At 49.7% G+C, this 20,302-nt stretch overlaps 1 protein-coding gene and 1 long non-coding RNA gene across 28 annotated transcripts in view; one reads left to right on the forward strand and one right to left on the reverse strand.

The window, feature by feature from the left end:
• Positions 1 to 18,823, forward strand: part of MAPT (microtubule associated protein tau) — a 117,784-nt gene extending 98,961 nt beyond the window's left edge. For 19 of the 27 annotated variants that reach the window (XM_081576479.1, XM_081576481.1, XM_081576466.1 and 16 more), the window contains 4 exons: positions 8,910 to 9,002; positions 12,339 to 12,420; positions 13,920 to 14,032; positions 18,347 to 18,823. In XM_081576479.1, the coding sequence (XP_081432605.1) occupies positions 8,910 to 9,002; positions 12,339 to 12,420; positions 13,920 to 14,032; positions 18,347 to 18,562 (504 nt within the window). In that variant the 3' untranslated portion in view covers positions 18,563 to 18,823. The remainder of the gene's footprint in view (positions 1 to 8,909; positions 9,003 to 12,338; positions 12,421 to 13,919; positions 14,033 to 18,346) is intronic. The other 8 variants (XM_081576491.1, XM_081576469.1, XM_081576474.1 and 5 more) reach the window with 1 other exon arrangement.
• Positions 3,343 to 11,425, reverse strand: LOC145541085 (uncharacterized). Its single transcript, XR_014078768.1, has 3 exons — positions 11,226 to 11,425; positions 4,477 to 4,626; positions 3,343 to 4,369 (listed from the first exon to the last, which is right to left on the reverse strand). It is a non-coding gene; the product is annotated as an uncharacterized LOC145541085 (long non-coding RNA).
• Positions 18,824 to 20,302: the final 1,479 nt, after the last annotated feature.

A 20,302-nucleotide genomic window follows, 5' to 3' on the forward strand; every position in this document is an offset into this window, starting at 1 on the left:
ACCATTTGGCCCTGTTCTCGAAACCCTACTGAGAGCCGCAGTGACAGGGCTGAGCAGGGAGGACCCCACCCCTCGCACCTGAGCTGCCCAGGCCCAGTGGCTTGGGGAGAGGAGTCCAGTGGCCTGAGGGCCAGTGACTCGATGCTTAGGATGGAAAGCGAGAGGTTGCCCCCAGGTTATGGCTGTACCACGTGGGCGCAGATGTGTGTCCACAGCTACAGACTTGATGGTTAAAGGAGAAAGGTGACTTTTCTCGGGGTTTATTGGGGAAGGAGATGTGGGGAAGTGGCCAAGAGGGGAGTAATAGCATCCTTGTAAATTCCATGCAAAACTTAGAAAACTGTGTGAAACAAAGAAAACCTGAGCCATAACAACAAAGATCAACACATTAATCTCTGGGGAAAACAAAAACAAAGTAGATAAATTAAAAAAAAAAAAGAAAAGAAAAGGGAAAAAAGGTCCCTGGGATCCATGCAGAAGGCCTCTTGAGGTGACTCGAATGGGGACTTCACCGGTGGTCCAGTGGTTAAGAATCCACCTTCCAAAGGCTTCCCTGGTGGCTCAGATGGTAAAGAGTCTGCCTGCAGTGTGGGAGACCCAGGTTCGATCCCTGGGTCAGGAAGATCCCCTGGAGAAGGAAATGACAACCCACTCCAGTATCCTTGCCTGGAAAATTCCGTGGACAGAGGAGCCTTGCGGGCTACACTCCATGGACTCGCAAAGAGTCAAACATGACTGAGCAACTTCACTTTCGAATGCAGAGGATCCCTGGTCCGGGGACTTAGATCCCACATGTTTCGGGGCAGCTAAGCCTGTGTGCCTCAACTACTGAGCCAGTGCACCCTAGAGCCTGTGCCCTGTAACACAAGCAGCCCACACATGGCAACAGAAGAGGCCTGCGTGCCACAGCGAAGACCGAGATCAGCCAAAATTAAAAAGAGAAAAATGACTGGACTGAAGGTCCCTGGAGGTCCTTGTGAGATCTCTGGGTCCCTGTGGCCTCTCATTTGGCCCAGCATATATAGTAAAAGGGACAACACTTCAAGAGTCTGAAGAATAACCCAACTTTCTGAGTAGGTGACATGCTGAAGAAGGAGGAGCAGGACAGGTTTGTAAACCTGCAGAGACTGAAAACCGCACACCAGTCTAACTTGTTGGTTGGAAAAAAAATGTAAAACGTCCGTTTTCTGCTTCGTACTCTTCTCTGATTTCATGATTTGCTACAGTGAACATGAGGAGTCCAAAACAAAATTACTTTGAAAGAAAAATACAAATAATCACTTGGCCACTTTAACCTAACCAGCTGGATCCACCAGAAGTGGGAAGGGGAGGAAGGAGCAGCAGTTCTCCTGTGACTGCAAAGGAGAATCACCTGGGGTAGGGAAGGGGAAGGATTCTTTTAAAAATCCTAATGCCTAGACTACCCTGGTGTTACAGTGGATAAGAGTCTACCTGCCAAAGCAGGGGACATGGGTACTGATCCCTGGTCTGGGAAGATCTCACATACTAGGGAGCAGCTAAGCCCGTGTGCCCAGAGCCTGTGCACCACAGGGAAGAATAGCCCCCCCCAGCCCTGTTCGCAGCAACAAAGACCCAGTGCAACCTAAAATAAAATTAAAAAGGAAACAGAACTTGTGTTTTTAAAAAATCCTAGTGCCATGGTCTTACCCTGAACCTTGAGAATCTTGAGGGGGCCACCCCAGGGGTTCCCAGGAGTTCAGCAGTCCAGGCTGAAACCCCATGTCCCTGAATTCTTACCTACTGACCTCTGGTCTCAACCTTGACTGCTAGAGCCTCTCACGAGCCCTGGATCTGGGACTGATTTTTTTTCCTCTTCTGGTCCTGCCCCTGCCCCTATTTTCAGATTCCAAGCACCTGGCTCCTGAGACAACTCAGGTCAGGCCCTAGGTCCTGCACCCCCTCCCCAAGAGTTTTTCCCAGTCCTGTTAGGGGGATCGTGGAGGGGGGAGTTCAGACACGAAGAACCAGCGTTTAAAACACCTGAAAAAACGAAAACAAAAAGGACCCACTGCAGGTGTAAGCGATACAAAATTGACATCCTTCTATCCTGATGAGGGTGTGAATCTCTGCAGTCCTTTTGGATATAATAAAGGATTATTCATAGTTTTCACAGTTTAATTCTGCTAAATCAATGGTCTGTTGAAGGATCTCATGTTCCCTTCCTCTGGACTAGATTGAAGGTCACCTTGAGATCTTTGTGTCCCTCTGGCTTCACACTTGATGTACAGTAAATGCTGTATACTCAAAATCAAGGAAAGAAGTCTCTAAATTCAGAAAAAGTTTCATGCACAAAAATGCACATTGTGCTTTATTAATAATTGCAAAACAAAACAACTCATAAGTCTAAGTTAGAAATAATAGTGATGCCATACTATAAAATATTTGCAGTCATTAATAATTATCTTTGAAAATAATTTTTACAATTATAAAAAACATAAATAAGTTAAAAATAAAATTGTATAAATTTTGTAAGTTATATCTACCACCTGTACAAAAGCCATGTATAGAAGACAAATATGACAAAACGCTAATAGTGGCTCAGGGAAATTGTGACTGATTCTTTTTCTCTATTTTTCCCTTTCTTCCTAAATTTTTTATAGTGAAACCATTTCTAATTAGAAAAAAAAAAATGGAGGGACTTCCCTGGTGGTCCGGTGTTAAGACTTTGTGCTTCCACTGGTCTGGGAACTAAGATCTCAAATGCCATTCAGTGTAATCAAAAAGAATTAAAAAAAAAAACTGGATAGAAATACAGTTGTGACTGGAAGTGTCACAGTAGATATTAGTAAAATATCTATGTTTTTATTAGTAAAACAAAAACAATAAAAGGACCTAGTTCATATAATTGAAAAGGAAAAATAAATATGAGGAATCAAACTGTAGGGAAAGGGTTTAACTGTTAAGAGTTTAGATGTGTCAATAATCTATTTAGTCCAGAAAGAAAAATACCTATAGAGAAGCAGAAATTGCTTCTCATTTTTAACCTCAGTGTGATACACGAACTTCATTGTATGCATATTGTTAACATAACCACAAATACTCAAAAATCAAATTTTCCTTTGTCACTGCTCATTCAGCTTAGAAATGAAAATGCCTTTTCCAAGCGTCTTTGTTACAAATGCCATAAATTATGTGACAATGCCCCCAAATTATACTTAGAAGGAATTCATCATTTTAAATGCTTTACTTTTTTAAAAAATTGACTGCAGCATATAAATTATGTTCTTATTGGTGGGGAAAAAGAATACAAGCAAAGAAATAATACACAAAGAGAAGACAGAAATAAATTTAGAAAATGGAGCATACAATACTATCAAAAACTGATTCCTTCCTTCTTTCCTTTATTCATTCATGCAGCATTTCTGGGGTACCTTTGAGCGCCAGGCCCAGGCAGGAGAGAGAGACACTGAGCTGATTAAGCAGAGGCAAAAGGAGAGGTTGGCCAGGGAAGCTAATGCAGGAGGGAGCAGCCTGCACCACTGAGGGTTCCACACACTGAGGGTCACCTGTGTTGTGGAGTGTTGCACACAATTGTCACCAACAAAGCAGAGAAGACAAGACAGATCCTTGTTTGGGACCATCATCAAGTCTTTAAAAGGACAGTTCCCGTGCCCATGCCCCCACCCCCCACACACATATACTGCTGGGGACGCAGACCGAGAAAGACTCGTGGGAAACTGCACCTGGAGATACTGAGAAGGAAAGCAAAATAAAGCTCAAACTGGCACCAGCTGGGGTGGCAGAGCGGTGTGGGTTAGGGTGGAGCTTTGTTTGTTTACATGTGAGCTTTGGAGAGTTAACAGCTGATAGGAGGAGGTCCCTGCTGGGTCTCTTGTGTGCAGATAGGACAGCACAGGGTAGAGAAGACAAAGGGAGAGTGGAGGGCACCCTCCGCAGAGCCTCAGGCTCCACAGTCAGTCGTGTAGAGGGTGTTGAATAAGAGGGTGAGTGTGGGCCCAGCCGAGGTTAAAGCAGCACCAACCTCAACAGCCTCCCTGTGGGGTCAGTGGACAGCAGAGGTCCCAGGTACCTCCCAGAATGAGAGAGGAGTCCATCGGGGCTGAGGCGGCCAGGTAAGGTGAACTGGGGGGGATCTTTGTGGTTTCCAAGGTGAAAAGGGACATGCAGAGTCATGACCAGAGAGTGGGACGTGATCTGGTTGGCTTTGAGCGGATGGAGCTAAAGTCACTTCCTCTGAGAATGTGCAGGCCAGGAGCTGGGATGCAAAGGTCCCCCCGGGCAGGACTGAAACCCACCCGAGCTGCGGGGCTTGGAAAGGCTTGGGCTGCGATATTCCAGATGGCCACAAGATGGCAATAGCACGCTGTAAGTGTCTGGCTCCGGAGCCCTGAAGTGTTTTAAAAATTTGTTACATTTGTTGACAAAGTTTCAAGTCTGGTTTTTAAAAGTACAAGTGTAGAACATCTATGCGGAGTAAATAAAGTCAGTCTGTACCTAGGATAGTTTGCTTGTCCTGGATCAGGGCCGGAGACTCAACTGAACTTGACCTGAGGTGTTGGGCTGTGCAGAGCCAGGCGGGGCCCCTCCTGGGGGACAGCCTTGTAACTCGGAGACCCTCTGGACATCTCTTCCCGTACACAGCATCTGTGTTTATGAAAAAAAAAATCTTGTGTAAATTCCATCATTTTAAAGATTCTTGGATCAGTCACTGTTTAAAGGAACAGTATAAACAGTTGTAAAGAGGTGCTCTGTGTGCTAAGTCGTGTCCCACTCTTTGCAACCCTCTGGACTGTAGCCCGCCAAGCTCGTTTGTCTATGGAATCGACTCCCCTAATATTTGATCTCTAGTGTCAGTTCTCAAGCTGACCATTTTGGACTTGAAGAGAAGGCTTGCTGTGGGTGTCCAGTGCTCACCCCAGGTTAGATTCCCTCCAGAACATCCCAGCCCCCAGTCCTCAGCATTGGGCCTGTTGACCCTAGTGAGGCCAAGCCGGGCTCAGCACAAGACAGTGTAGGAGACAGGCCTCTCCAGGGGCGGCCCAAGGACACTTGGCCAGCCTGGGAGCTGCTGAGGGTGGAGGGAGGGCTGGGCCATCTGGAGCACCTCGAGAAATCTGAGCCCAAACAGAACCAGAACAAGATCTGCTGTGGGTTTGGAACCATTTCGGGTTCTCCAGGAAATGGATTAAACCGAAATGGACCTGCTCCCAGCCTCATGCCACCCCAACCTCTCCTCCAGGGTCAAACCCTGACCACAGGAATTTGTCCCTTGCCTGGTGGTCTCCTGGATCAAAATCTGAAGCTTCCAAAACATTGCTTTTCCCTTTGGCTATTTGCAGTGTCCGCCCGGAGCTGAGGCTCAATGTCACACATTTACTCTAGTTGAGAAATTAAGTTTCAGGATTCCAATTTCATAATGCCAACCATTGCCCTTTTTATTTTTCCTTTCTGTAAATCTACCATTCTGTAAAGGGTGTTGACTTAATTTGAGGACTAACAGTAATTCAGGTCTGCTTACTAAGTATCCTTATGTCTCTTGCCAAATCCCACAAAAGTTTGTTGCCTTTTTTGTGGGAACAAGAAGAAGCCTGGAGAAAACATTTCTGTGTGTCTGTTGCATGTTGTGGTATTGCCTCATGTCTCTTCGAGTCATTTGATGACTTTCTTGAATGGATTAGTACAGAAAACAAGGCTATCCTTCTTGAAAAACTGGTCAGTGTTCTTCGTCAGATTAGAGAGTTATGTAACCCATCATGTTTCCCTTTTTGCTTTGACTTCCTGGAAGCTCAGAGCTAAATGTTGTTTAGTCGCTAAGTCGTGTCTGACTCTTTTGTGACCCCATGTATTGTAGCCTACCAGGCTCCTCTGTCCATGGAATTTCCTAGGCAAGAATACTGGAGTGAGTTGCCATTTCCTTCTCCACAGAGCTGAATGTAACGATCAGTCTTATAACTCTCAGTCCTGATGACCTCCCCTTCTCTTAACTGTCTTTTCAATTTTCTTATTTTCTTATTTTGTCTGTGTATGTATGTGCTTTCTAATTCTAAACTGCTCCAGTTCTCTTGTGAAAGTAGGCAAGTCTGCTTCTGGAACTTATTCGGTGGAAAGTTATGAATAAAAAATGATCCCCAAAGCAGGAGTGCATGTGGGACTCCTTGAAATTTGAGGGTGGGACAAAACGATTCAAAGACATTATGCAGACAGTGACAGCAACTCCCTATGAAGCAGGTGAGAAAATCTGTTCTACCGCCTCGTCTCAGCTGCAACCTGGGCTGAGGTGCCGCCTACTGTCTCCTTGCTGGGAGGAGAGACATCACCGTTCACCTAGAGAGAGTCTTGTTTCTATTTAGTTTATGCGACAACAGGCTTGAGGACAACTCAGGCGAACTGTTGTTGTTACATAGGTGTCCATGGCCGCAGAAACACCCAGATCTCGATTCCTGTGTGGATTCTGTTGCTGATTTGAGAAAGTCACTGAACTTCTCTGGGTTTTAAATGGCCTCTTCATCAGTAAGGTGACAGGTTAAAAGGGTGACATGGAATTAGGTATTTATGCAGCCTCTAAATGAGGGATGATTTTTACACTTAAAAACCAGATAAGTTGGACTTCCCTGGTGGTTCAGTGGTTACGACTCTACGCATCCAATGCAGGGGGCCCAGGCTTGATCCCTGGTTGGAGACCTAAGATCCCAGGTGCCCCGTGACACGACCCAAAAAAACAACAGAGAAGTTACAGAGGAAGAAATGTTACAAGGGAAGTATATTAAAATGTCAGCATTTGTATGCTAGAAATATAAATACAACAAATACAACTACTAACAAAAAAAGGAAAAAGGACAAAGGAACAATTTTAATAATAATCAAAGAAATGCAGAATAAGCCAGCAATACAAATCTATTTATTTTAATCAAGAAAATAAGAAAAACAATTTCTTTTAATTGCACAATGCTGGTGTCAATATAGTGAAACTTTCTCAACAGTGCTCACAGGAGAAATTAATCCGACTCTTTAAAAAGCCATTTGGAGGATTGTGTGGAGGGTTTTTAGAGTATTTACAACTTTGGCCCAGAAATTGTATTTCTGGGACTTTGTGTCTGAAAATAATCCACAGAATGGGAAAAACTTGCAGAACGATGTCCACAGTTTGTATTATTAAAAATGAAATCAATATAAATATCTGACAGCACAGATAACACAAAATGGAATGGGACATTTTTTAAATTAATGCTTCTGATGACTGTAGAACACGGCAAATACTTGGTAAAGCAAGATATAAAATAGTATTCATACATTGGTATGTCTACAATGGTAGTTTCATTTTTATATATGAGAGTTCAAGAGTATAAGAAAATGTAGTAGTGACTGTGTTAGAGTAGCAAGAAAACTTTTTCTTGAACCTCTGTTTTTCAAAAATGTTACTTAATGAAAAAAATACACAGCTTTTTACTTTAAAAGGACATAAAAGAAAACAAAGATGTGGGTTAGATATGTATTTCCCAGGTTTTTCAATCCAGATCAATGAAATTAAGGAAAACAGGGAGCCTAAATTACTTTAGTTTGCCAGGTTAATGATATCTAAAAATAAATATTATCTATTACCAATGTAATTTAATAATTAACAATTTAATAAAGGGAAAGCCATTTTATTTTATTTATCTTATTGGAGGAAAAGGCCATTTTAAGATCAGAAGGTAGGATGGATAACTTTTGTTATCACGTCCTTATTTCCTCCATTGGCTGAGGACCTGTGGACCCCTGATGGCCGGCTCTGGGGTCAGATTTGGGACCCTTCTCCCGAGATGGGTCAGGCCCAGGCTCTGACCATCCCCTGGCCTCAGGGTTAGTGGGCCTCCTGGCAGCAACTGAGGTCTTGCTGCCATTTCCAGAATTTTAGAGGGTGTGCTGGTACTTCATTGGGAACTTCAGTTGGCAGTTGTTCATACCTGTGATTGATAAAAACTAAGGCCTGCTGTTTGCAAATAGTGAGCCTCCTGATGAGGGACACCTGGTGATGATGGATCGCCGCTCTCGCAGACAAATAGTGGAGTTCTTCAGCTCCTCTCCTCTGTGTATTTCATACACAGACGAATTGGATAAAAATCATCCCCCCCGCCCAATGTTAATAGCCTCACACTTTTTCCCACGGTGCCTGGAAAAAAAGAAGCCTCGCAGAAATACAGTGTGGTCTCTACCATCCCCACACCTGCTCGGGAAAACTTAGGGAAGGTTGCCTGGGAGCGCTGTTCCCTCTGAGCGCCTGGGGGTTCATGGATGAGGACCAGCTGATGGATGGAAGGGCAGGCACTCACCCTGCCTTCCAAGAGACACAGGCCTTCCCTGAAGGGCTCTGGATTTACCTTCTCTGTAAATCTACCCGTGTCCTCCCCATGAAGTCCGGGATTCTTGAACCAGAACGAAACACCAGGGGAGCTTTTCAGAAGCCCGAGATTCTAAGGTCAGAAGTGGGATCTGGGATTTTAACAATATACCTGCAGGTGATTTCAATGCCTAACAGACTTGAGAACAGCCAGGTAAAGGTCTCGGTGAATGTTCAGATGTGTCTGGTAGGTATATGAATGAGGCCACAGTGGGGACCTTTTATTCATTCATTTAATAATGTGAGCACATTTGGCTCCATCCCAACTAGGTGGCCCCCCACCTCTGAGGTGGTCTCTGACGGGGGAGGCCTCCCTACTGCAGTCCTCCCGGGAAGGGAAGAGCCGCTTCTGATGGCTGTGTTTTGTAAGCCCAGGGCTGTAAGGTGGGGTCCATCTCCAACCACTCACAGTTCTGGAATGCTCCCTGGGGAGATGTGAATCAGCCTGCCCTCCTCTCCCCCGGCCTGCAGCCAAGCGGCGAGTGTGTTTGTGCGGGGCAGTCGCGTCTGGGTGTGGTGTGTCACTCATCCTTTTTTCTGGCTGTCAAAGGTGCAGATAATTAATAAGAAGCTGGATCTTAGCAACGTCCAGTCCAAGTGTGGCTCAAAGGATAATATCAAACACGTGCCAGGAGGCGGCAGTGTGAGTACCGTCACACTTTCCAGCTGTGGTTCCGGGTTTGAGAAGTGGCATGAGTGTTTGTACTTGGGAGACATTGCATAGCATAAACCACGCTCAGGCTCGGAGTCTATCCAGGTCCCCAAGGAAACGCAGCCCAGACTCCCCGCACCCACGGGTCCAGGAGGGGTGCCCTGTTGCATGGGCAGATCGAGTGACTGGCCCTCCGACCCACTCCTGGAAGCAGGGTCCTCCCAGCCCCATCATCGTGCTTGCTCACGGGGAGCCCCGCAGCCCATCTGAGTTAGAGCTGAAGGTGGTGGCACCTGAGACTGGGCTCTGACACCACCTCCTCCATCAGCTGGGTAGGTTCACTTTAAGGGGCTCCACTGGGAACAGCTGGCCCACACCAAGGTCTTTACAGTCCTGCCTCGGGACAAACAGAGGCCAGCCAGCCTCTGCTCCCGTTTGTCTTCTGCGTCTGCGAGGGATGAGCTGATTCGTAAGCCTCTTGGCTCTTGTTTGAAACCAGTTTCACCCCTGGCGGAAGCTCCAGATGCGAAAGAGCCCAACAAAAGTACACCAGGGGGCGGCCTGCAGCCTGCTTGGAGCCCTTTGAAATTTGGCCGCCTCCAGGTGTCCCTGGGGACTCCCTGAGTCCCCACTGGATGCATCTCTGAGATTTGGGGCTGGCATCCTCATTCTCGCCTGCCCACTTGATCAGCTCTACCAGTATCTTCTAAGTGACCAAACTGGGTGCAGATTCGGCATCCTGAGGCTCGGCCCCCCTTCTCCACAGCCCCCTTGCTCCCCCAGCTTCTCTTGGTCGGCCGTAGGCAAATATTGAAACATTCTGGGGAGCAGGAGATTCAAGCCCCTTTGAGGTCCACCCCTGGGGAGGAGGATGGCTTGTGAGAGCAGGCATCTGGTCCCCAGCTGGCAGCGCTGGGGAGGGGGGTGGTTTATATGACAGTGGAAGCCCTGGGGGTGTGCTCCCTGTCCAGAAAGTGCCCAGCCTCTACCCATACATCATCCACATCCAGACCTGAGGGTTTATTCTTGCAATGTGCTGCTGCCTCCTGCCCTGAGCACCTGGGGCAGGCTCTGCCACTGACTCCTTGTTGCCCCCGGAGTGGTGGGCACTCACCCCGAGGCTGCTGCATGGTGCTTCACTAACGCTTCCTCACCAGTGTCTGCTCAGTGTCCCCCCCACCGGTGCCCCCCCGTCCCTGCTCTCCTGTCCCACTGCCACCTTGTCTTCTGCCAAGAGAAGAGGTGAAGACCACCCGCACCCGCTCCCGGCCTGACCGCAGGCTCTGGGTGACATTGCTGTTTAAGCTTTGACTCCTGGCTTCCCTGCCAACAGCGGGCTTCAGCCAGAGCAGGAAAGACATGTGCTTTCCGGTTTAACTCGTGTCTGGTCGGCTGATGGGAGGTTGTGCTGCTGGGGCTGGAGCCGTGGGGTCCAGTGGCCACAGTCAGCAGACCGCTCCTTCCAGCGGAAGCTTGGGGGAGGGGGTACATGCCTGCTGCTGGGAGGGCAGTGCCTACGACCTCAAGGGACTTCCCCAGGAGCACTCTGCAGGCTGGTGGACGAGCCTGGGACCCGGCAGAGAGCCACAGGATGTTGGCTCGTGACCGCTGCAGTAGGAGTTGTCATAGCTCTTCTGGTGAAAAGTGGCTGAGGGTGATAAGTCCCTGCGCAATGTCAGCCTCAGGCGCTTGTGCAGCGGTGGGCCCCTGGCCTGGCAGGGTGCCCCTCCTCAGCTTAGATGTAACTCCCCAGCAGGCAGGCCCTGCTCCTTCCTGAGGTTCTCCCTGCCTCCTGATTGACTCCCGGCTTTACTCCGGAGCCTGGCTTCCTCCCTCCCCAGCCTCAACGGCCTGAGCACCTCCTGGTCCTGGCTCCCATCCTCCCCTCCTCTTCACTCCCCCTCCATCATACCTCCCCCCTTCCTCCCGGCCAATCCAGGCTCTCCCTTCTACACAGCGCCACCCTCCTCCTGGCAACTGGTTACACCCCCCCCCCCCAAACTGAGGCTGAAAAGAGAGGGAAGCCTGGCACACACCAGCCTTTGCTTTCATCTTGCTCCTGCGAGGAAAGAGGGGGTAGTTTCCACAGCCCTCTCGCCCCCCATCTCCAGCACCCCACCTGGAGCGCAGGCTCAGAACCCCTCATTAACCCACCCACCCCCACAGGCGCGGGCTCCCCGCGCCTCCCTCCCCACACCTACGCACACAGGCTACCTCCCCTTGTCAGCCTCCATCAGCTCTCTGCCAGTAATTGACAAACGCCAACATGATTTTGATGAACGTGATTGGGATTATTCCAGATGATTTAGACCTAAGTAAAAACTGCTTGATGTGCTTGTTAAACCCATTCTTGGGCACGAGGCCATGCCTCTCTCCAGGTAACTCCAGGGCGGGGAGCAGGAGCCCACTGGCTCAGTGGTGATTGGCCTGTGTCCTCAGGTGACCTCACACAAGGGACGTGTCACCCCGTAACCATCGGGGGCCCCCACAGTCATGGCTTTGTGGAGACTTCCTCAAGGAGACCCCCTCTGCTGACGCTGGGTCCCTGTGGGGTGTCTCCTCCAGGCGGCCGGGGGGTGGCTGTGTGGCTGGGCCACATGCTGGACCCTCAGGCCGGCTCTGAGCCCTGGGGCCCTTAGGCCTCCCCGCGTGTGTCTGCTGACCCTCCCTGAGACACTAAACCCGTGATTCCTGCTGTGCCGCCTGACCGTCCTGCTCGCGTTGCTTTGCTCTTTTCGGTAAAGAACCAAACCGTCCAGGACGTTGTGTGCCCAGAGCGCCGCTTGGCGCTTCACTCCTCTCGGGTCGCCGAAGTGCTCTGGGCCCCGCTCGCTGACCATCGTTGTTCTGCTGTAGGGGTGCTGGGGTTCGTGGGGTTCCTGGGAGAAGGTGCTCCTAACCACCCCACCCCGCCCTCTGCTCTGAGAGGCCCAGCAGACTCTTGCTTTGCCAAGATTTTTCAGATGCTGCACACACGGACCCCTTTTTTCTTTCTGTCTTCACTGAATGCGATCTATCGATTTCATGTCAGGAAAGAGAATGACCTTTTCACGTGTGTCTGCCAAACCAGTGGCATGGGCCCTGCCCCAGTGGGGAGGTAGCCCTGTATTTCTCTGAGGGTCCTTGTCCTATGGGATCGAAGCCACTCCATTTATTTCAGTCCCAGGGCAGGGTTGGCAGAATTCCAACACATTTTCCCATCAGTACTAGGATGTGTTCCTCCTGGCAGACCGGAAATGCTGTCCGAGCAGGGCCTGCTGCTTTTCACTGTTTTAATCCCAACAAAATAATCCTGTTTTATTCTCTCTCGTTCTTTCTCCCCTCCAGGTGCAAATAGTCTACAAACCAGTGGATCTGAGCAAGGTGACCTCCAAGTGTGGCTCATTAGGCAACATCCATCATAAGCCAGGTAGCCCTAGTAGAAGGCAAGACGGGGCGGGGTGGTCAGGGGGCGGGACCGGATGGGGCGGTGCCTTCTCCGGAAGTGGCTGGGAAGGACGGACGGGATGGGCCATCAAGGAGAGTGTTGGGGGTGGAGCTTACTGGTGGGAGGTGTGGCTCTGTGTGTAGCTCCTGAGTGGGACCAGGCTGCCCAAGACAAGGTAAGAAGGGAGGGCAGATGCTGATCTAAACCCTGACCTGCGGCTCTCCAAGCTGGCTGCGCACAGGGCCTCTGAAGCTGAGGAAGGACCTGATCTGGCCCGCAAAGACTGCCTCCATGGATTTGGTCCCCAGTTTGGTCCTCAGCCAACAGGAGGGACATTTCACCCTCCAGCTACAACATGGGACTCCTGGGTCATGGCCATGTCTCTGCCGAAATGATACTGTGGAACTCTCCGTGCGCACCCTTCCCCTCTCTATCTCATGCCATGCAGAAATTGGTGCTGCCTGTAGATCTTTCTGCAACAGTGAAAACGTTCTGTACCTGTCCTGTTCACTGTGGTAGCCATTCACCATATACGGCTGCTGAGCATTTGAAATGTGGCCGGTGCAGTTGAGGAAATGAACCAATTTTATTTAATGAAATTTGGGAAATTCCCTGGCCGTCCAAAGGTTAGGTCTTGGCGCTTTCACTGCCGGTTCCAGGTTCGTTCCCTGATCCGGGAACTAAGATCCCACAAGCCGTGCGGTGCAGCCAAAAAAATTAAAATTTAAAAATAAATAAAATTTAAGTAGCCACAGGCTACCATCTTGGAGAGCCCAGACCTAGATTCTAACTCCCGCCTGAGAGTCCAGAGCAGGGCTTCTGCCTTAGGTCCTCCCTGGGGCTTGAACCGTTACAGCAGGAAGAGAGATGGTCAGAAGTATAGTCTAGAATGTCATTATTTTCTGTCTCCCTTGGACATTTTGGGGGAGTTGAGTCTCTATGTCTCTCGTGGGGCCACCATCCCATCACGCTGTGGAGCAATTTTGTTGAGTGGCTTTATCCTTCCAAAAAAAGTAATGTAGTTCATCTCTTCCTCAGGTCATGTCTCCCACACTTGGACAGGGCATCGACTGTCTGAGGAGGGAGAAAGTGTCAGGGCCCTTCCTTATGAAGGGTGCATTTTGCCCTTTAGTTTAATTCTGAGATCTTACAGGATGTTGGCATAGAAAGGCTCGAGTCCTTGGAAGCCGACTAATTTAGAATTTAGAATAATTTTTCCTGAACTGAGCTGTCCTTTACCTTTGCACTAAGGAGGAAGAGTTTGCTGAGTAGATATTTGATGTACACCCCGATTAGTGAGATAAAAAGAAAAAAATGAAGATGAAGCAAATTGTTTTCAAGCCGTTTGGAAGTACCTACTTGTTCCAAACCACACTCTAAATAAAAACTGGTCTTAGCTCCTCCTCAAGGTTGGCGTCTGCATGCAGTCACCGGGTTAGCCCTCACTCAAGCCTCAGTGCCCTGTGTGTGTTGTGTTCCAGGAGGTGGCCAAGTGGAAGTAAAATCTGAGAAGCTGGACTTCAAGGATAGAGTCCAGTCGAAGATTGGGTCCCTGGATAATATCACGCACGTCCCTGGCGGAGGGCATAAAAAGGTAAAGGGGCGGAGCAAAGGCTGTAACAGAGTCCAGTGTCCCAGAGCAGGAGAGCTGAGGGTCTCGTATTGACTGGCTTGATGTGGATTCTCAACTACTTGCGGGGCTCCACCTGGGCTGCCCTTTGCCGTCCTTGGGAGCTTTAACAGCCTTGATGCCAGGCCCCACCTTGGAGATTCTGACTAGTTTGTCTCAGGAGCCATCTGGGTACCTGGAGTGGAGCTTTTAAATCCCCCAGGTGACTCTTCAGTGCAGTTAAAGGTGAGAGCTACTGCCCTCGGCCCCGTGGTTGGCCAGCACCCCCAAAAGGAAGTAGCCATAGCCAAAGCCAGCCTCAGTCACCAAGAGCCAGTCATGGGAACATAACCTAATTTTCTAAATAGGTCACTAGGCAGTTAGAGCCAAACAGTGATGCTGGAATCCAGGTTTCAACAAAGCTTCTGCAGGTGTCCATGAGGAGGCACTGGACCGAGAACCTGGGTGTTCCCCATGGTTCCTAGAAGCCCTGGGTCTGGATGTCTGTGTGCAGTGGGGGCTGGGGAACCCCAGTGCCTCCCTCTGGGCTCATCACAGAATTCTGTCATGTGGTGACGCTTTTTCTCCTCATAAATTCAGCGAAATGCCCTCTGGGGTTTCCTGCCCATGCCTGCCCTGAAGTTCTGCAAGTGGTTCAGTACCTCCCAGCAGCTGACTGAGGAGGATGGGAGAAGGAAGGGCCAACCCAGCAGTGCGGTGCAAAGGGGCCCACTAGTTGGAAGTGGCAGCTGGGCCAAGCTTGGCAGGAGCCGGGGTCCCCATGCAGTCACCTCCCTCCCCCCCAACCTGCCCACCACCGCCTCCTCCTCTGGTCTGGACCGACAGACACACTCCACCTTTGCGGTGAAAGCCTGACTGCGTGGTTTCTGAGTGGCACTTGCTGGACTGTGTGTGCTTAAAGCAGCGGTTGGCACTGAGACCTCGGGGCTGCCCTGATGACCAGTGATGGAGTCCCGCGAAGGCTGAGGGGAGGGTGGGGTCCAGGCTCCCCACAGGTCTCCCTGACCATCACGCTTTTACATACAGGGTGCCTGAGTCTCCCATCAGACATGAGACCCAGGGAGGTGAGAAGGTTTTTTTTTGCAAAAGGCCAGCTTGTTTCCATCGCTGGCCCCCACCCTGTTTAACACAGGGCCTCCCTGCCCTGGGGAGCTTAATGAAACTTCGTCCCACCCTGGAGAGTCTGACTGATTATATATGGAATGAGTGGGTAGGGCTGGGTGTTGGTGATTCCGGGTGAAGGAAGGCCTCTACCCGACTCTGGAAGCTTCTCTTTCTGGGGGAAAGCTCTGGGCTTGACTCTGCTTGGAGGCGTGACCCAGGGAAGCTCCGTGAGCCCTCTCAGCCTCGGGTTCTCCTTCAGCAAAACAGACGGAAACATCCCCGTCCCCGGGTGAGGCAGGGTTCAGGGGGCTGCCTGGAGCTCTGTAGTCATCAAACAACAGGAGTTAGATGTAAATCCAGGTCTGGACTTCTGTTTTCACTCATCTCTGTGATGCCTCAGAAAGGGAGGGCCCTGCCCATTGCCTGCAAGACATTGTCCTGGTCCCAGAGGGTTTCCTTGTGTTCAGTCCCATTTCCCTCTGTGATGAGCAACACTGCTGACAAGCAGTGGAGTACAGGAACCCCACCACCCGAGTTCCTTTCAGCTTGGGGAGTTTGGGGACATTCCCAGGAGGCTGTCACATTTTTTTTTAACATAAACGTACGACAAAATGGTCTTTCAGTTACAGTAATAAGGAAGAGTCCTTTTTTCAAAGCAGTCACCCCAAATAAGCATATAGCTTAGATGGGAGCCTGATTTTTCTCTACATTCAATGCCCCTACTATAGGGGCTCTTTTCTTGGGATCCAGGGACTTCTGAACTTGTGGGGAGAAGTTGTCATATGTGTGTGAGAGCAGGCAGGCAGGTGTATACATTTTCCTGGTCTCATCAGATGCTCATGAAGGTCTTGTGTTTGTGCTAAGTCACTTCAGTTGTGTCGGACTCTTTGTGACTCTACGGACCGTAGCCCACCAGGCTCCTCTGTCCATGGGATTTTCCAGGCAAGAATACTGGAGTGGGTTCCCATGCTCTCCTCCAGGGGATCTTTCTGATCTAGGGATCGAACCTGTGTCTCTCAAATCTCCTGCACTGGCAGGCAGACCCTTTATCACTAGCGCCACCTGGGAAGCCCCCAAGGAGGTCCTAAGACCCTCAAAAGTTTGAGGATTACTGTGTCCACCACTTCAAAGCTCATCAGGAGAGAATAACTATGTACTGCTTGGCATCTGCAGCTAAACTGTCTGCTTCTGAGCTTTCCAGGTATCGTTTGGAGCTAAGACCTCCAGGTCAAGGATGCTCTACATATTTTTTTCTTTATTTTTAAATTGAAGTCTAGTTGATTTACAGTGTCATGTTAGTTTCATGTGTAGAGCACAGTGATTTAGTTATACATACATACATATATTCTTTTTTGGATTCTTTTCCTTTATAGGTTATTGCAAAGTATTGACTATAGTTAGTTCCCTGTGCTAGGTTCTTGTTGCTTATCTATTTTATATGTAGTAGGGTATATGTTGATCGTAACCTCCTGATTTATCCCCTTCCCCTTTGGTAACCATAAGTTTGTTTTCTGTCTGTGAGTCTCTTTCTGTTTTGGAAAGAAGTTCATTTGTATCTTTTTTTTTTTAATTGCAAATCATGATCTTGTGCCAATCAATCTATGCTGTATAGCAAAATGACTCAGTTATATACATACATCCTTTTTTTATTGTATTCCTTTCCGTTATGGTTTATCACAGGATACTGAATAGAATTCCCTATGCCATACAGAAGGACCTTGTTGTTTATCCATTCTATATATACTAGTTTGCACCCGCTAATCCCAAACCCCCAATCCATCCCTCCCCCACACCTTCTTGGTAACCACAAGTCTGATCTGTGTCTGTGAGTCTGTTTCTGTCTGTGAGTCTGTTTCTGTTTTGTAGATGGGTTCATTTGTGCCATATTTTAAATTCCACATACAAATGATATATATAGTATTTGTCTCTTTCTGACTTACTTCACTTAGTATGATACTCTCTAGTTGCATCCATGTTGCTGCAAATGGCAATATTTCATTCTTTTTGTGGCTGAATTCAGTTCCCATATCTTCTTTATTCATTTGTCAATGGACATTGAGGTTGTTTCCACGTTTTGGCTATTGTGAATAGTGCTGCTGTGAACATAGGACTGCTGGATCATATGGCAACTCTTATTTGTAGACTTTTTGTTGATGGCCATTATAACTAGAGTGAGGTGATACCTCGTGTGGCTTTTGACTTGCATTTCTCTAATAATTAGCCATGTTGAGCACCTTTTCACGTGCTTTTTGGCCATCCTTGTCTTCTTTAGAGAAATGTCTTTTTAGATCATCTGCCTAATTTTTGACTGAGTTGTTTGCTTTTTTGATAACGAGTTGTATGAGCTGTTAGTATATTTCAAAACAATGCACTGCTTTGAACAGGGCTCCATTGCATCATGCTTTCTGGTACACCTGCCAGCGCTGCCCACAGCAGCTGCCACCTCCAGGGTCCTCATCAGTCATTGGCAAAGGGGAGGAATGTGTTCGGCTCACAACTGGATGGCTGGGGATCTGGGCCCCCCTCCCTGTATCTCCTCCAGCTTCTCTTTCCACACTTTCATCTGCTATCTGGCAAAGGGTGTGTGCACATCAACGTGAAATGTGCATGCCTTTTGACCTACTAGCAATCCCACTTCTAGGAGACACGGTACATATGTGAAATGATGTGAGTACAAGGTTATTCAACATTTTTCATACACAGCATTGTCTGTGAGAGCAAAAGATTGAAACAACCTGAATATCCACCCACAGGGGAGTAGATACATTTTGGTACATCTGCTGTGATGGGAAAGCACACAGCCTCAACAAGCGGTGAGGGAGCTATGTAGGGACAATGCAAGGTATTAAGCCTAAACACCAGAGTGCAAAGCATGTGGATACTGTTGCCATATATATGCATATATGTACATGTATATGTATTTTTTTCTCTACTCACACATACACATGTTTGCATGTGTGGGCTATTCCTAGAAGGGTACAGAAGAAATCCACAATGGTCACTGCTTCTGGAGAGGGGACCTGGGGGGCTGGCTGGCAGGTGATTAGGATGCTGCAGCTTAGCTGTTGGGAAGCCATAAACCATTGTGGCCACCACGGCTCCCTCCCTCCCAAGGCCAGCGGGCCGTCACCTGACCCAGCTCTCCTCCTTACCCTGCCTGCTCTTCTCTTACAGATTGAAACCCACAAGCTGACCTTCCGCGAGAATGCCAAAGCCAAGACCGACCATGGGGCAGAGATCGTGTACAAGTCACCTGTGGTGTCGGGGGACACTTCCCCCCGGCACCTCAGCAACGTGTCCTCCACCGGCAGCATCGACATGGTGGACTCGCCGCAGCTCGCCACCCTCGCTGACGAGGTGTCTGCCTCCCTGGCCAAGCAGGGTTTGTGATCAGGCCCCGGGGCAGTCAATAATCGTGGAGAGGAGAGAATGAGAGAGTGTGGAAAAAAAAAGAATAATGCTCTGGCCCTTCGCCCTCTGCCCTCCCCCAGCTGCTCCTCACAGATCGGTTCATCGGTTAATCACTAACCTGCTTGTCGCTCAGCTCTGGCTCGGGGCTTCCAAATCAGTGACCGGAACAGAGCCAAGTTCAGCTTTCCAAATTGATGGGTGGGCCAATCATAATAAAGTATTTTTAAAAACACTCCAAAAGAGGGCCCCACCCAGAACTTCCTTGGGCAGTTACTTTTGATTCTTTTTTTTTCCCCCTCTGAGTGGAAGAGGGAGAAGGGAGGCTCTGAAAGCTGCTTCCGGGGGCTCTCCAGGCCTGGGGGATGTGCCCCATTCTGGGGGTGTCCCCGAGGCAGCAGTGGCAGCAAGGGACTTGAAACTTGGCATATTGGTGGAGCCACAGACGCACGGGGCCACCTTTGGAGCAGGATGGGGTGGGCGGGGGGAGGGGAGGGAAGCAGAAAGGGCCTGCGGGGGGGTGGGGGGGTGCGGAGGCCTGCCTGGAGGGCAGCGGGCGGGGCACAGCCTCCACCACCCACCGAAAACTCTGGACCAAGCGGCTTCCCGTTCTTGGCGGCTCAGATTGGCTGAGGTCCCTACCCTCTGCAGGGAGAAGGGACAGGGCAGGAGAAGTAAGGTGATGGGAAGGTGTGGGTCACCTCCTTGGAAAAGACCACCGACCGCTGGCCTCTTCCTTGCTTCTCGCAGGGTGGGTGGGGGCTCCTGAGCTGAGGGGCTTCCCTCAACCCCCTGGAAGCCCCGTTTTATTGAGTTCTGAAGGTGGGAACTACAGCCACGTTTTTGGCCACCTCACAGATCTGGGACTTAGGGCTAACCAGTTCTCTTTGTAAGGACTTGTGTGCCTCTTGGGAGCACCTGCCTGTTCCCAAGCTTGGGCCTCCGGTCCTAAACCTCTCCTCCTTCCCACGGCCACGCAGCCCCCCGTCTGCCCCCACCACGCCTGTGTGTCTGCCGTGCGGAGCCTGGTCACTGCCTGTCCCCTCACTACATCACGCTGTCCCGAGTTCCCCGCCTCACCACCCACCCCTTCTCGGTCATGGACATTGTTCCGAGGGGGAGACACCTGCTCTATACCAAGGGGAGTCAAGGAGGGTGAGGTCTGGACCCTGGGGACCATCCATCTCTCTGAGTTATAGGCATCCAGCTGTGTCCCTCACAGTGGACCCCGCCACCATCACAGTAACAAGCCAGGGTGGGATTCGCAGTGACCCTGGATGTTCATGCCTTGTCTGGGTCTGGTCCCCGTCCAGTGCCGAGCTGGCAGCAGGCTGGCCGTCCCGGATGCCAGCAATGGCACTGGGGCAGGCAGGCAAGGCCCCCCAGGGCAGGGCCACGCCCTCGTCCCCCACTTCTGCCCCAGCTTGTGACTGCCAGCCTCTCAGAGGCCAGCCGCACCCCGAAAAGGGAAACATGCCCCCTCGGAACTGGTTCTTCCCCCCGTCCCAGCGGGAAGCAAGGTGGTCTGTCCTGGAGCAGCTGAACGTATACATAGATGTCACCCTTCCCTCCCCGTCCACACCCTGTCGCCTTGTAGTCGGATTTGTCTGTTTATGCTTGGATTCACCGGAGTGACTATGATAGTGAAAAGAAAAAAAAAAAGGACGCATGTATCTTGAAATGCTTGTAAAGAGGTTTCTAACCCGCCCTCGTGGGAGTCCT

Source organism: Giraffa tippelskirchi, chromosome 3, assembly GCF_054371585.1.
Source record: "Giraffa tippelskirchi isolate mGirTip1 chromosome 3, T2T-mGirTip1v1.2.pri, whole genome shotgun sequence".
Taxonomy (NCBI): Eukaryota; Metazoa; Chordata; class Mammalia; order Artiodactyla; family Giraffidae; genus Giraffa; species Giraffa tippelskirchi.